The sequence below is a fragment of the Mustelus asterias genome, chromosome 1 (assembly GCF_964213995.1).
Source record: "Mustelus asterias chromosome 1, sMusAst1.hap1.1, whole genome shotgun sequence".
Lineage (NCBI taxonomy): Eukaryota > Metazoa > Chordata > Chondrichthyes > Carcharhiniformes > Triakidae > Mustelus > Mustelus asterias.
In genome coordinates this window covers 62,108,608-62,124,486 of record NC_135801.1, presented here as the reverse complement: position 1 = coordinate 62,124,486, position 15,879 = coordinate 62,108,608, and the positions used below count along the sequence as shown (strand labels likewise).

General features: G+C 41.5%; 1 protein-coding gene across 1 annotated transcript in view; it reads right to left on the bottom strand.

The window, feature by feature from the left end:
• The window catches only part of ablim2 (actin binding LIM protein family, member 2), a 357,715-nt gene that overhangs the window by 144,308 nt on the left and 197,528 nt on the right, over positions 1-15,879 (bottom strand). The window contains exons 9-11 of the mRNA XM_078213235.1: positions 14,920-14,997; positions 12,177-12,323; positions 8,727-8,759 (exon numbers count right to left, since the gene is read on the bottom strand). Of these exons, the coding sequence (XP_078069361.1) occupies positions 8,727-8,759; positions 12,177-12,323; positions 14,920-14,997 (258 nt within the window). The remainder of the gene's footprint in view (positions 1-8,726; positions 8,760-12,176; positions 12,324-14,919; positions 14,998-15,879) is intronic.

The window sequence follows — 15,879 nt, the reverse complement described above, 5'->3', positions numbered from 1 at the left end:
TCTCTCAAGACTATCCTTGTCAATTTTACTATTCCAGTCAATATACATGTTAAAATCCCCGATGATTATTGCTATACCTTTCTTACAAGTCCTCAGTATTTCTTGGTTTATACTGTGTGCCACTGCGAAACTACTGTTTGGAGACCTATAGATTACTCCCACCAGAGACTTCTTTCCTTTGCTATTTCTTATCTCTCCCCTGGCTGATTCTACATCTTGGACTCCAGTGCCTATATAATTTCTCACTATGGCACTGATCTCTTTCTTAACAAAGCGACATCACCTCCTTTGCCTTCCTGCCTATCCTTACGAAATACTGACAATCCTTGAACATTCAATTCCCAAACCTGGTTTCCCTGCAACCATGTCTCAGTAATCACCATTAAATCATACCCATTTGTCTCAATTTGCACTGTTAAATCATTAATTTTATTCCGAATGCTTCATGTGTTCAGATACAAAGCTCTTAAGTTTGTTTTATTATCCAATTTCCCTCCTATTGTACGAGTCCTTGGTGCAATATGACTTTCATATAATCTGCCACTATCTTTTGCTTTCTGATGACACTCAGACTCATCACTAACCTGTACTCTTACCTTCTTTAACTTTGACTTCCTAATTTTCTGTGCAACTGAACCCTCACCCCCACTGTTTAGTTTAAAGCCCTCTCTACTGCCTTAGTGATACGTTCCACAAGAACACTGGTCCTAGCACGATTCCGATGTAGGCCGTCTAAATAGTACAGCCCCCACTTTCCCCAGTATTGAAGTGCCCCAGAAATAACATTAAGAAAATAGAAACTGAACAAAGTTGGATAGCATTTTATTAAATCTGCCATAAACTTCTAAAAGTGCTTCACATAAAACTTAAAAGGTAATGATTATCAAAAAGGCAGGTACTGAAGCAATCCCTGTCTATCTGCAGCAAGACCCGTCTGATCGCTGGCTCCCACCCTGGCTAATTGCCGATCCTCCCCCGCCCGATCCCCGATGCAAAGTACTTGCATACCTCCCTGCCACTACCCCACCCCATCATGGCCCCACCCCTTGGCAATGTGCCCAGTGCCAGTAGGTACTGCCAGGGTTCCAGACTGGCACTGCCACCCCCAACCACCCAGTGGGCCTCAATGGCCTCCGGCCCCACCGCTGAGGCCATCACAACATGTCCTCGTGGCTGGGGACCATATGTGATCATTGCCGGTGAGGATCGGCGAGGCTGCTAAGGCAAGTGAGCCCAGCTCACTAAAAATAAGAATTTAAATATTAAAATCAGCCTTGCACGGGCTGATTTCGCTAGCAATTTGGGGCTGATAAGCTCACGAGAGGTGAGAAACCAGGCGCAAACACTGTTTTTCATCTCTCTTGCATTCTTACCAATCGATCGGCATGATGAGCCGGTAAATCACCCCATCAGGCTTTGGTTGATAAGTGGCAAGTTTAATTTGTCCCACACAAGTGCCAGGCAATGACCATCTCCAACAACAGGGAAGCCAATTTTTGTCCATGACATTCATTGGTATTCATGATGTGGAGATGCCGGTGTTGGACTGGGGTAAGCACAGTAAGAAGTCTCACAACACCAGGTTAAAGTCCAACAGGTTTATTTGGCAGCACAAGCTTTCGGAGTCTCACTCACCTGATGAAGGAGCGAGACACCGAAAGCTTGTGCTGCCAAATATACCTGTTGGACTTTAACCTGGTGTTGTGAGACTTCTTACTATTCATTGGTATTAGCATCGCTGAATCTCCCACTATCAACATCCTGGGAGGGTGGTCACCATTGACCAGAAACTGCATTGGGCCAACCATATAAACACTGTAGCTACAAGAATTTGTCAGAGGCTTGGAATTCTACAGAGAGTAACTCAACTCCTCACTCCCCAAAGCCTGTCCACTATCAACAAGACACGAGTCAGGAATGTACTGGATTACTCTCCATTTTCTTGGATGAGTGCAGCTCCAACAACACTTAAGAAGCTCAACCCAATCCAGGGCAAAGGAGCCCATTTGACCGGCATTCCATTCACCACATTAAACATTCACTCTCTCACCACTGATTCACAGTAGCAGCAATGTGTATTCATCAAGGCTCCTTTGGTTATGCCATCCAAACCCATAACCTCTACCAACCAGAAGGACAAGGGCAGCAGATGCAGGTGAATACCACAACCTGCAAGTTGCCCTTCAAGCCGCAAACTATCCTGACTTGAAACTATATTGCCTTCACTATCACGGAGTCAAAATTCTGGAACTCCCTTCCCAACAGCACTTTGGCTGTACCTACACCACATGAACTGCAATGGTTCAAGAAAGTGGCCCACCAGCACCTTCTCAAGGGCAAGTGGAGATGGGTAATAAATGACAGTCTAGCCAGCGATCCCCACACCCTGTGAAAGAATGAAAACCAAAATTCACCAATGGAACAAATATTTTGTAATGTCTGATGTATATATGTATGCCACAGTAGAGTCACACAGGGAGTCTAAGTAGCAATTGATTATTACAAGTTGTCAGTGATTATTTATAACGAACTTATATACGACAATAAATCCCTCTGCAAATCATAGCGAAAACTAAAGACCTGACTGGTTTTCTGCATTTGTGTTAGCAGCATTATATTGGCCTCTTAGTAATGCTATGGGTGGTTAATGAGAATCCAAATCTTCAGTACATTGTTAGAATAAAAAAAATCCCAGAATGACATTTAATTTTATCGTTCTACCTTTAACATATTCACATATGCAAGGAATGTAATTGGGCACTTATTTACCAATATTCTTGACAGTCTTCAGCTACCACAATATAATATTGCTCAAGAAATGCATTTGTGTAACCAAAGATGCACTAATCCATTTCTGTGCACTCTAACTTTCACAATTTATCAAAGATGCACTTTCAAAGCATTCAAGCAAGTTGTAATGTCAAAGAAAATAAATAGAGCACAAAAGTATGGAACAATGACCATTGTCAAAGCACTTCATTTACCGCCCTAGTTTCTAACCAACCCAATTTAAGCACATGCCCTTATTTTCAAATAAAAACCTACATCTCAAAGTATAGCCTTTTGTAATGATAGAAGCTGTGTGAAAGGTTCAACTGGTTATTTCTGTGCCTCATCCTATATAATCTGCACATACTGGAAGCAAAAATATTTGTTAGGTCATAGTTGACATTAGTATTCAGGACATTTCAGTTGGATTGACAGCATTTTCTTTACACCAGGAATAAAAAAGTCTTGTGTTGCTAGGGAATCTGAAAGCATAACTGGTGTAGCAGAATTGCATTAAACTATGCTGAGAGATTCAGTTACTCGTTACTTTTTGAAAAAGTCCTCTGTGTATATTGTGGTGCCTTACCATTTCTAATGTGCCCCTTGAAAATTTATAGAGTTCTTTGGGGTATATTTTCATTTTCACTTCTTATATGGTACTCTATTGCAGCAGATTGTTATGATGCGGAGGTTGACCCCTTTTGAGAACAAAAAACTAGAATAAAGAAAATTACAGCACAAGAACAGGCCCTTCAGCCCTCCAAGCCTGCACCGACCATGCTGCCCGACTGAACTAAAACCACCTACCCTTCCGGGGACCATATCCCTCTATTCCCATCCTATTCATGTATTTGTCCAGACGCCCCTTAAAAGTCACTATCGTATCTGCTTCCATTACCTCCTCGGGTAGCGCGTTCCAGGCACCCACCGCCCTCTGTGTAAAAAAACTTGCCTCGTACATCTCCTTTAAACCTTGCCCCTCACACCTTAAACCTATGCCCCCCCAGTAATTGACTCTTCTACCCTGAGAAAAAGCTTCTAACTATCCACTCTGTCCATGCCCCTCATAATCTTGTAGACTTCTATCAGGTCGCCCCTCAACCTCTGTCGTTCCAGTGAGGACAACCAAGTTTCTCCAACCTTTCCTCATAGCTAATGCCCTCCATACCAGGCCCCATCCTGGTAAATCTTTTCTGTACCCTCTCCAAAGCCTCCACATCCTTGTGATAGCGTGGTGATCAGAATTGAACACCATATTCCAAGTGCGGCCTAACTAAGGTTCTATAAAGCTGCAACATGACTTGCCAATTTTTAAACTCAATGCCCTGGCCGATGAAGGCAAGCATGCCATATGCTTCTTGGCTACCTTCTTCACCTGCGTTGGCACTTTCAGTGATGTTACCAGTACACCCAGATCCCTCTGCCTATCAATACTCTTAAGGGTTCTGCCATTTACTGTATATTTCCTATCTTTATTAGACCTTCCAAAATGCATTACCTTACATTTGTCCGGATTAAACTCCATCTGCCATCTCTCTGCCCAAGTCTCCAGCCGACCTATATCCTGCTGTATCCTCTGATGGTCCTCATCACTATCCGCAAATCCACCAACCTTTGTGTCGTCCGCAAACTTACTAATCAAACCAGTTACATTTTCCTCCAAATCATTTATATATATTACAAACAGCAAAGCTCCCAGCACTGATCCCTGAAGAATGCCACTTGTCACAGCCCTCCATTCAGAAACGCACCCTTCCACTGCTATCCTCTGTCTTCTATGACCGAGACAGTTCTGTATCCACCTTGCCAGCTCACCTCTGATCCCATGAGACTTCACCTTCTGTACCAGCCTGCCATGAGGGACCTTGTCAAAGGCCTTACTGAAGTCCATGTAGACAATATCCACTGCCCTACCCTCATCAATCATCTTCATCACTTCCTCGAAAAACTCGATCAAGTTAACGAGACATGACCTCCCCTTCACAAAACTATGTTGCCTCTCGCTATTATTTCCACTTATTTCCAAGTGGGAGCAAATCCTGTCTCGAAGGATCCTCTCCAATAATTTCCCTACCACTGACGTAAGGCTCATTGGCCTGAAATTACATGGATTATTCTTGCTATCCTTCTTAAACAAAGGAACAACATTGGCTATTCTCCAATTCTTTGGGACCTCCTCTGCAGCCAGTGAGGATGCAAAGATTTCTCTCAAGGCCCCAGCAATTTCCTCCCTTGCCTCTCGGAGTATTCTGGGGTATATCCCATCAGGCCCTGGGGACTTATCTACCTTAATGTTTCTCAAGAACCCCAATACCTCCTCCTTTTTGATCTCAGCATGACTCAAACTATCTACACACCCTTTCCCGGACTCATCATCCACCAAGTCCTTCTCTTTGGTGAATACTGACGCAAAGTGCTCATTTAATACCTCGCCCATTTCCTCTGGCTCCACGCATAGATTCCCTCCCCTGTCCTTGAGTGGGCCAACCCTCTCCCTGGCTTCCCTCTTGCTCTTTATATATGTATAAAAATGAAGTAACACTGAATCCCCCAAAGAGGAATACCTCACCTCATAATCTGTTAAAAGTGTGTGGGAAGATGTAAACTGTTCTTCAGTAGCGTTTAGTGGTTAACTAACAGAAATACCTAACATTCACTTTAAAATGAACATTTAACTATTTATTTATTTAACTAACAGGGAGCTTTAACTAAACAAGTAAAATACTGAATAAAATAAAATTATAATGGAATGCAGTTCAAATAAATAAAATACTCATTCATTAACCAAAAAATAATGGAATTCAGTCACTCTCAAAAATACAACCAGGTTTCTGGCTTTCAGAATCTTTTAGAGTTCCTCTATTAATTCCTCTGTCTGTAAGTTCCTTCTTAATTGGTACACTTCGCTAGTTAGATGGCGCATTCTTTTCAGAGATATCTGAAACTGACAAGAGTTGAGAGCTGTGCTTTCCCTCTCAAGGCTTGCTAGGTGGCAGTTCTTCTGTTGCTCCCCTTGTTTTTTCTCCCTGCACTCTCTTTTATACCTGTGATGACCTATCAATTTTCCTACAATAGGATTGGTCGGATGATGTCAACACCATCAAATTCAAATTGTATAGGTTCCTGGTAGCTGAGTGACTGCTTTAAATTGATTGGGCTACATTCATAAAAACAGGTTGTCTTGGCAAGACAACTGCTTGACTTTTTGATACAAATGTTTCAGCTTGGACTCTGTATGTATTTTAAACCTCCAAGCATTGAAACAAAACACCAGTTTTTAAAAGGGACACCGCAATGTTTTTTTCCTTCTAGCATTTTTTACAATTTTTTTTTACATCAATACCAACATCAAATTCCAACTTCACAAACTCAACTTTGCAACAAGATCACCTGTCCATTATAAAAATTGCCCACTTTCTATTCAGTTATTATCCTTCAATCCCTGTTGATGTCCTTCTACTTTCTCTTCTTTGCACAGAACATCTTCCATCTGGTGAAAAACTACTTTTCAAGGAATCAATAATTGTGAGGCAATTTTGTTTTATTTTTGCTTCATAAAGCTCAATACACATTTGCAAGTGCAGTTAGTAATACTTATACCATGTGAATTTAAGATGTCTTTCCTTCTTCAGCTGTAGGTTATTGCTGTAAATAATTTTCTCTAATATATGACTCAGAATTTCCTTGGATTATCTGAGAGGCAACCATGAAAAAGATGTCTTGACAATAATTTACTGTGCATTGAAGGATGTACAGAATGGTATCTGGCTTGAAGGGAAGTGGTAAAGTAACCAATTAAAATCAGGGTCAGTTATTTCTCACTGCTCTACATGGGATGACTTCCAATTGTCTTACATTGGTGGAAAGCTTATTGCTGGATGTTACTGATGCCAATGATGAGTGGCTGAATGATTACTGTAATTGTTGTTAATGCAGATTTAGCCAACACCTTACTATAACTAGAACCAAAAGGCTTGTGCTAGTAATAAGGATAATTCAGAAATGGCACATTAGACTGGAAAAGACACCCATTTTTACTAGTAGCTGAAAATCAATTGTCCACAAACTATCCTAGTGCATAGCAAAGACATAAAAGAACTTAATTTAACTTGCTTCAACATCTGTCTCTTACCATGAGTGCTTCATGTTAAGATTGCAACCCTGAATATTAGTGTTAAGTGCATTCATCGCAGATCCCTGCCACTGGTCCCAAAGTTTGTGCCGTCAGGGGGATCCCTTCATTTCTGAACCATCAAGCATATTGGGCATGATCACCATTGCAGCAAAATAGAAATTCTGGCTGTGAAGTTCTGCTACTCCCCTTGTTCTCTCAAAGGATTATATTGGTACTCCCTTACAAAGGGAACTACCTTTTAAAAATGGTTTGATGCCCAAATATTCAGGGATTTTTGACCCTGATTTGAACACCTAGCTGATTCCCACATCCATTGATAGGTTGGCCAGTGCACAAGGCATACCCCTGCTGAACACACATTAGGGGCTAATAAAGGTCCATGATGTAAGGCAGTAATGGTGTAACTACAAATTAACTTTATGATGAAAATTGGTTAAATTATTTCATACTTTGAGAGTGAGAACAGTTTGGTTTCTCTTAAAGCTTGTTCAACTGTAGTTTATGGTAGAAATATGTTTTTCCAGATAATGCTATTACATAGAACAAAGCCAGAGCGTTCAGAGATGAAACATTTGTGCTCGAAATGGGTTAGCAGACCATGGGAATTAATTAATTTTGATCTCTTCTGATAAGACACAACCTAATTTGGAAGAATCCCAATTTAGCTGAGTCTGGCCGATCATCCGAAGGTATGGAGACCCCACAAGCACGTGCCCCTTCAACTAAACTGATGGAAGTTTAAAGAAGGTTAACATTATCTGGGGAGCTTGTTCAAAGGGCTCAGCATGTGATGGGATTATTATTGACATAAAACAAATACTAATTGGAGTGCAAGTCACTCTTAGTATACTATCCTGTTCCTTCCTAGAATTAGAGTATCAAAGAAACTGTTAAAGAAACTTTGCTGTTGTAACCATAGGGGTGGAGTGGCTTCATCAGTCATGAGAGAACTGCAATCAATGTGAAGTTGATTGGTCTCAGGTGATTGTAGGTATTTTGCTTTATTATTTCAAGCAGTTTGTTATTGCCATGTAATTATTCACAGCAGAGCGTAGGTTCATATTGCATGTTTTGATATAATTTGAGTGCATTACGGTGGCACAGTGGTTAGCACTGCTGCCTCACAGCACCAAAGACTCGGGTTCAATTGCGGCCTCAGTTGCCTGTGTGGAGTTTGCATGTTCTCCCTGTGTCTGCGTGGGTTTCCTTCGGGTGCTCCCGTTTCCTCCCGCAGTCCAAAGATGTGTGGGTTAGGTGGATTGGCCTTGCTAAATTGTCCCTTAGTGTCAGGGGTATCAGCAGGGTAAATAAGTGGGATTACGGAGATAGGGTCTGGGTGGGATTGTTGTCAGTGCAGGCTCAATGGGCTGAATGGCCTCTTTCTGCACTGTAGGGATTCTATGAACCTAACAAAATTGGATAATTCAAGTGGAAGTTTGAGTGTATTCCATTATTCCCTGCAATTCTCATGACTGAAACAACATAAGTAGACTAAAAGGTTCGACAACAATAAGAGAGCTCCAATGTTGGAAGTTGTTATTCCCCCAGTGCGTCCTTATAGGCACTTCTGAAAAAGACTAAAGTTTGGTCTTAAAGGCCATTCAGGAGCTTTGCTCGTAGGCTAGAACTCAATGTATCAAAGTCCCAGCCCAGTTTCCAGCTGTTCCGGAATCTTCCTGCTGAAGTTAAGGCAGAAGTAGATCAGAATGTGTATGTAATAATCTGGGCGTGTGAAATCTGAACGTGTATCATTTCTCAACACTAACATTTTTCACTTCTCTGAGCAAAAGAAAGGCACAAAAAAGAGGAAGCTAATAATTACCTCAGATGATGTTGGGTACAGCAGTCGATGTGACTGGATAAAGAAAGGAAGGAAAAAATACATTTTGTTATCTCTTATAAATATTGCTAGATCTATGGTAAATATGAATAATAATGGTGAGGGTTGTAATAATGTATCAGCAGCAGACAGGTGAACACAACAGTTTGATTTTGCCAAATCAAAAAACAATTCTGCAGAATGGTTTGTATTAAAAAAAACAGGACAAAGAATTCCACTGGCATAAAGTGCTCTCAGACCTAAAACAAGAGCTACTCAAAAAAAGGAAACTGGTTGAAACAAAGTTGAACGACTAAACTACATTCTGTAGAATCTGAAGGGATTCTCCAGGACAACCTTGAATGTTCAAATCCTTTGGTATTTTTAAAACAAATATATTTATTTATATTTACTTTCAAGGGAACAGTGTTCTTTTATCAGACTATCATCTTCTCAATGCTTTCAAGGAAGACAAATCAAATTTTCTCCCCTATCTGCACATGTCACTGCGATCTTTTTAGACCAATGCACAGAAATATGGACCTGAATGTTTCGGATGGAAGTGTCTCCCTTCATGTGATCCAAAGAGTCATTGGGGAGCACATCCCCTCCAACTGTGAGTGCCCCGCAGCCAATTTCTGCCCAAATAAGGGTCAGTTAGCTGAAGGCGGGTCTTCTGCCCCTCATTCGGGAGGAAGCCTCGCCTTAGAGGGCCGCCAGTCAATCTAATTGGCTGGCAACTTTCTAGTCCCTACATCGATGGTGCTACAATGGACAGGACAGGAAGTTCAGGAAGACATGGGAGCCTAAGTCCAAGGAGCGGAGGCCAAGTTTCAAGGGTCCTAAGATGAGGAGGGTGTGGAAGGCACAGGGGCAAGGGAAATGAAGGGGGTGATCGGTGTGCCAGGGGAGAGGCTGTGGTGGGAGGGAGGTCCAAAGGCCACAGACCAAATGGAAGGAGGGAGGGAGGGAGGAAGGTGCCCCCAGTCAGAAGGAGCTTTTAATGGAGGTGCCCCATTCTGCTTCCTGCCTGAGATATAGGCCCACTGATTTTCAGGCTTCCTCCATACCAGGTCAATCCTCCCGCCAGCCTGAAAATTGAAGCTGGGTGAGAAATGGCCCTTAAGGGCCTCAACTGGGACAAAGGTGGACTTCCCATCCCAGGCCTTTCTCACCTCTGTGTGAAATCGCTGTGTGGTCAGGGCAAGCGAGAACCGGGAGGCAATCCCATTCCTTCAAATTGACGCTTCTCCCCTGCCTAAAAACTCACTTGTGGGAGTGTAAAATTCTGGCCATGATGCTCCTTCAGCTAGCTTTCAGCAGGCACAGCCTGGGAGAGCATACCTGCTCTCACTAGCTACTTGACAGGCAGTGCCATAAAAAGCTTGACTCAGCCGCTCCCATATTAGTTTAGCTGCTGGGCTTTAAATTTAAATCAGATTCCCAATTACACTGCAGGAGCCTGATTTAAATATTGAGGCACTCTGCTGCGTGAGAGTGCGACACAGGCACATCATATACCTTACCGCCACCAGGTATATACACAGCGGATTGGGGCCGGATTACTGGTGGTGGTGGTGGTGGTGGTGGTGGTGGGGGGGGGGGGGGGGGGGGGGGGGGGGGGGAGGATTCTCAGGGCCCATTCACCACAGGTGCAAATCCCTTTATGGCCACAAACTCCCATGAGGGGGCCGTGCTGAAATTTGCACTGGGGAGATCACAGAATGAGACCTTCCCCACTCCCCGCCAATGACATTGCTTTGATGGCCCAATGTCAACGATGATGGGGGGAGGGGGAGCCATTCATTAAGTGCTGGGGGGGGAGAGTTTGCCCCTCTAGAAAACCTGGCCTATTCTCTGGGGAGAAACATATTGGTTTTCAGTCAGAACCTGGCACTTCGCCAATTTTGAGGAAAATTCCGCCCAGTTTTATTTGATTTTTAATTTTATCCAAATATCTCCCACTCGTTGTGGAATCAGAGATTAAAATTCCCCCATGCATCTGTGTGTCAGCTTTGTAACTTCTGAGCACTTCCTCCTGGGCTATATGTTGCAAATGAAAATGTTCTTCACAGAATATTAGACAGCAAAATAAAGAAAACTTTAGCCTTGCAACATTTTAGAAGATCGCAGAGCATTTTTGGAACGAATAGGTGAGGCTCTAGAAGGATCACAATGCTTGTCATATGGTGTAAGGTATCCTATGTAATCTTAAATAAAAGACAACCAAACAAACCATTGTTATCATAGATCCACGATAAAATATGTAAAATAATTAAAAATGCATGACCCTGACTCTCAGACATACGTTCAAAAGTTGTTTGCCACTGTTCATATGCAAAATCCAAATTTCTACATCCCTTACTAGTTTTTATACATGATTGCATCATTAGCTCTACATTTGTAATAAATCAAATATTATATATCCCTGAATTTGCCAAATATTTGTGCATAATTTTGCATTCCATTTATTAAGAACACATTTGGTCATTCATTATTTGGAGTAGAAAAGTTTCTCTTATAGTTGAATTATTCCTGTTTTGACAAAAATTTATTTTTGAAATTGTTTATTGATTAGAGAAAAATAGCCCACTGTAACAAATAAAAATTGCAACAAATAAACTTCATTACACAAAGTATTGATATACTTTTGAAGCCACAGTGAAAACAGGTACATGACTAGATACTGAATCCCTGCCCTGTTTTCAGCTGATATGCCATTCCAATTAGTCATGGAATGACTTCCTACAATTTGCAACCAAAACAGAAAAATGTGGAAAATATTTCAACCATAAAAGTGTTTGCTTATGCAATATTTACACAAATACCGTACAACACCTGATCCAATACACTAGGACAAACTGTACCTGACGGTCTTGCATGATAATTCAAAAGATATGTGATACAGAACTGATTTTGCGTAATGAGCACTAGGGTAGAACAAAGAGTCTCTTTGGTCTGGACTTTTCTCTGGACAAGTAATGAAAAGGAATACCATAGTAAGTTTAGCACTTAATATGTGGTTCATTTTACAATGTTGCTGGTTTTAACTCTCACTGCAAATTATTCAATTAATCACTGGTCAGTTTGGTCAGCAACATAAAAAAATATGAAGTGGAAGCCAATTGTAAAAGTGTGGTTTAACATGTCAATACCCACAGCTGATTCTTTGAGGACAGACAGCAGATTAGAGGTGAATTTGTCCTTACCTACTTTGATATATCAATATTTTAAAAACTCATGAGACAGACAATTGTCTCCATCATCTCCAATTATTTAACTTTGCTCATTCCATGTCAGATCATTACTGGCACTTTATCTACCAATAAGGATTATCATGAATTATTCTGCAAAATAAGTGGCACAAGATTGTCCAGTATAAAAATCCAGACCACATCTTTTAAATAATATTCAGAGTCAAGGATTCTTGAGGACTGCTGAATTTTTCAGTACCTCCCCAAGGCTATGCCTATCGATAGTAGAGTAATTGATATACGGTGTATAGGAGATCATGTCAGGACGATCAATATTGTAAATGGCCTTAACTTTGGGAAGAGCGGCCAAATCCTTGTAGTCAAGAATCTCATCATCTAGCTTGGCCTAAGAGAGGAAGAACAAAAGAAGGATGCAAGAGACAATGAGCAGGGACCGAAGGAAACAGAGGAACAAAAGTAGACAATTATTTCAAATATTAGAGCACTGATGTCTCTTTAAGGAAAGTTTAGTGTAAAAGAAAAACTGATTGAAATGAATAGTCAAGAGTAATTTGAGAGCGTCACACAAATAATTATATATTTGACCATATAAATAATGGTCATGAATTCCCTTGGAGCTGCTCCTGCTCCATTGCTGTAATCTTGCTGGAAATCTGTCGGGAGCTTTGAGCATGTAAACAGGATTTTGCAGCAGTTTTGGCAAAGTCATAGCAGTGGAAATCCAAGGAAATTCATGGCTTATGTCTACAGTTAATGTACTCATGCTGCAATATAAATATTACAACATAGTTACATGGTTCCATTTATTATAAAGGAAGAACATATCCAATTTACGCCAGGCAAAATTTTCACTCCTTTTGAAGACTATACTAAGCTTCCATCAACTAAAATAGTACCAGAAGTTGTAAGTGCCATTTAAATCATGGTGTTAAGCATTTTTATGACCAGATGGTTTTGTCAGTTATCAATATATCAGGGAAATTTCAATTATTTAGTGGAATTTGTAGAACTACACAAGAAAGCATTCTGGGTGAAAATATCTGCAGGGACTCCTTCATCTACCACTGGAATTTCACTTGCTTATATTCAATCAGGAGAACTCTGATGGAAATTAATGTCAACGATGCAATACTTACAATTTTAAACAAACCCGGTGACCTAGAATTACAGGATAGCTAATGTATGGTTAATGGATTCATCTGAATGGATTTTTCTTCTACTTCAACAAAGGCATTAAAATAAATGGGTTAGCATCACTGCCAAAATACACGGTAGGTGGATTTAAGGTAAATATGTTAAGCTTTGCATACTAGTACCACACAGTGTAATTTCAGGGTTTGTACATTTTCAAATCAAAATGCGAGGTTATTGAGTGTAACGGAACTTAGTTTGAAAAGAAAAATGCTTATACATTAGGGGAGGGATTAGTCCATGTGGTAATATTTCTAGGTTCTAACAGTGCTAAGCAGACCATGTTGATTCTACAGAGGAGGCAGTGTCACAGAATGCTAGCTGCAAGGACTCAGCCAGTCTTGTCCATGCGGGGAGCTGGGGGCTGGATTATGGCTCCAAAATTCATTCTATGTGGCCCCCAGAGCCACTGTTCATAATGCCAGTAAGACAGATAAGTGAAGTAGAAGATTTTGCAAGGGATTGCTCTCCCAATCACAACTTGCTCCTCTCGGATAGACTCAATAGTGAGCCATTCAGAAGCAAACATGGAAGAGAAAGAGTCTCTGATTGGAGGAGCAGCAAACACTAGTAGCAGTGAATTTGATGGGAAGAAAGAGGCTTTTGTGAGGGGGAGGGAGGGAGAAGAAGGCAGGTGGATGGGGGCTTGGGGACAGGTTGCCAGGATGCTTGTGCAACTGAATACACAATCAGCTATGCATGTTAAAGGCAGCAGAGTGAGGTCCATGGCAGTTTGATGTCAAATCAGTGTTACACGCTGACTGACATCATGATCTTTCCACTCTGCATATTTCCAGTGCATCTACCAGATGCATGTACTAACATCCTTCACAACATGGAAGCCAGTGACAGCATAGCCCAGGCCATAGTTTTTTTTTCCTTAACCAGCTCCTGTGGTGCCAAAACCAATGGCACTCTGCAGCCAAATTTGGGGGCTACAAATTTGATCAAAAAGGCCTAAAAAACTCATTGTGGGCCACCAATTATTTGTTCAGTTACATGGAGATTACAGTCAAGTTAATACTGGTCAAATTAGAATACTGCTTCTAGATGGTGACTTAAATTTCTGATAAAAGTCAAAAAATTCTGACTTAGAAAGAACTAAACACAAAGTAACGTTATGTGATATAGGTATACAAAGCTTAATACATTTATCAGAAATCCACCTTCTATTAATAAGGTTGACGGTAATCGTTACATAACAAATTTAGCTTCATATTAGCATATGACATGCTTCAGACATTAAGTTATTCAAAAAGTCGCATGCAATTGCTGTTTCGGTGTTTTACTTTCTTCATCCCTCTTTGCACACCCCTTCGAAAACCATCCTGTGTCCTCCCCCCACCCCGTTCTCCCCAACTCAAACTCACCCAGCCCAAGTTAGGTAGCTAGTTAGAGAATATTTGAGCTTGCAAACATCTCCAAAGGTCTTTGGACTGGCCCAAAAAGGAAGTGTATTTGATCCTTACACACAGGGCTGCATGTCATTCAATTTTCAAACCTCTGGCAACAATCCAAACTAGGACAGATGGGATTCCCCATGTGACAAGCCATAGTGTTAACTATAAAAAACACTGATTCAATCGCAAATCTTTTTATTGGGAGATAAGCATTCCTGTCCTCTGAGTACTTGGCTTACTTACCCTACCATTTTTTGTACATACAAACTTATTCATTTGTGTTCATTTTATAAGAATTCTGTAGCAGGGAAATTTGAAAATATCTAAGTATGTTATGACATTACTGGAGATGGGTGTCTATTGTATTAAAGTGTTAATGAATAAACTTACATATATTATACGGCTTGGGGACCCTGAAGTACTTGAGGCTGGAGCAGATGTGACGCTCTCAGAAGAAGTATGGGTGATCTAGAGGCAAAATAACAATATTTTATACACACCTTCAACATAAAAAGTAGAAACTATGTCCAATTATCTAAATATCTAGAAATGTATACCCAAACACTTTTCATATTAGGTAGTAGTTTCCTAACATCCCCCATGTTCACATTCTGACTCCAATAATTCCTGGAGGTCTCAGGATCCATGTAAATCTTAAGGCTTGATCCATTATTCTTTTCTTCCAGAAGTCACAATGGATGGGTGGAATTTTATCATAATTTGTCAGTGTGTCAGGCTCTGACTGAAAACTGGCGTACATCTCTCCAAGTGCACAGCAGAATTTTCAGGCCAGATTTTCTGGCACTTAATGCAAAAGAAAATCTGGGGATGTGTTTTATACTTTCACTCTGGCAGGGCGGGGGCTGATAGAGCTGGCATGGCTGACTTCACAAAGATTGGGGTGCCATCATGAAAGGGCACCCCGATCTGCAATAAAAATAAACATCCCCCCGCCCCCCCCCACAGGCATCAGGGCGACTACCCCAACACAGAAGAATTGGGAGCTTTCTCCCTTCCCCACCACCCCAGCAGTATTGTGGGCACTCTCACCCACTCACAACCTTCCCCCCATGACTCCTTCACAGGCAAGTACTCCCCCGCTTCACAGGTAAGTAACCCGCCTTCAAATCATTGCTATCCCTCTTCACAAGAAAGGCGCTTCTCCTCCACAGCCATCGCACACCCCTGCACATGCATCAGTACTACCCCCCCTCCCCCATTTCCACCAAACATAACGGGAATCCAACCCCCACCTCCCCCCCCCTCAATGGAACTCCCCATTGGGCCCGCCCCAACACTGCCCCCGGCACAGGTTAGGCAGTGTCAACCTGTGCCAGAGTGCTGTGCAAG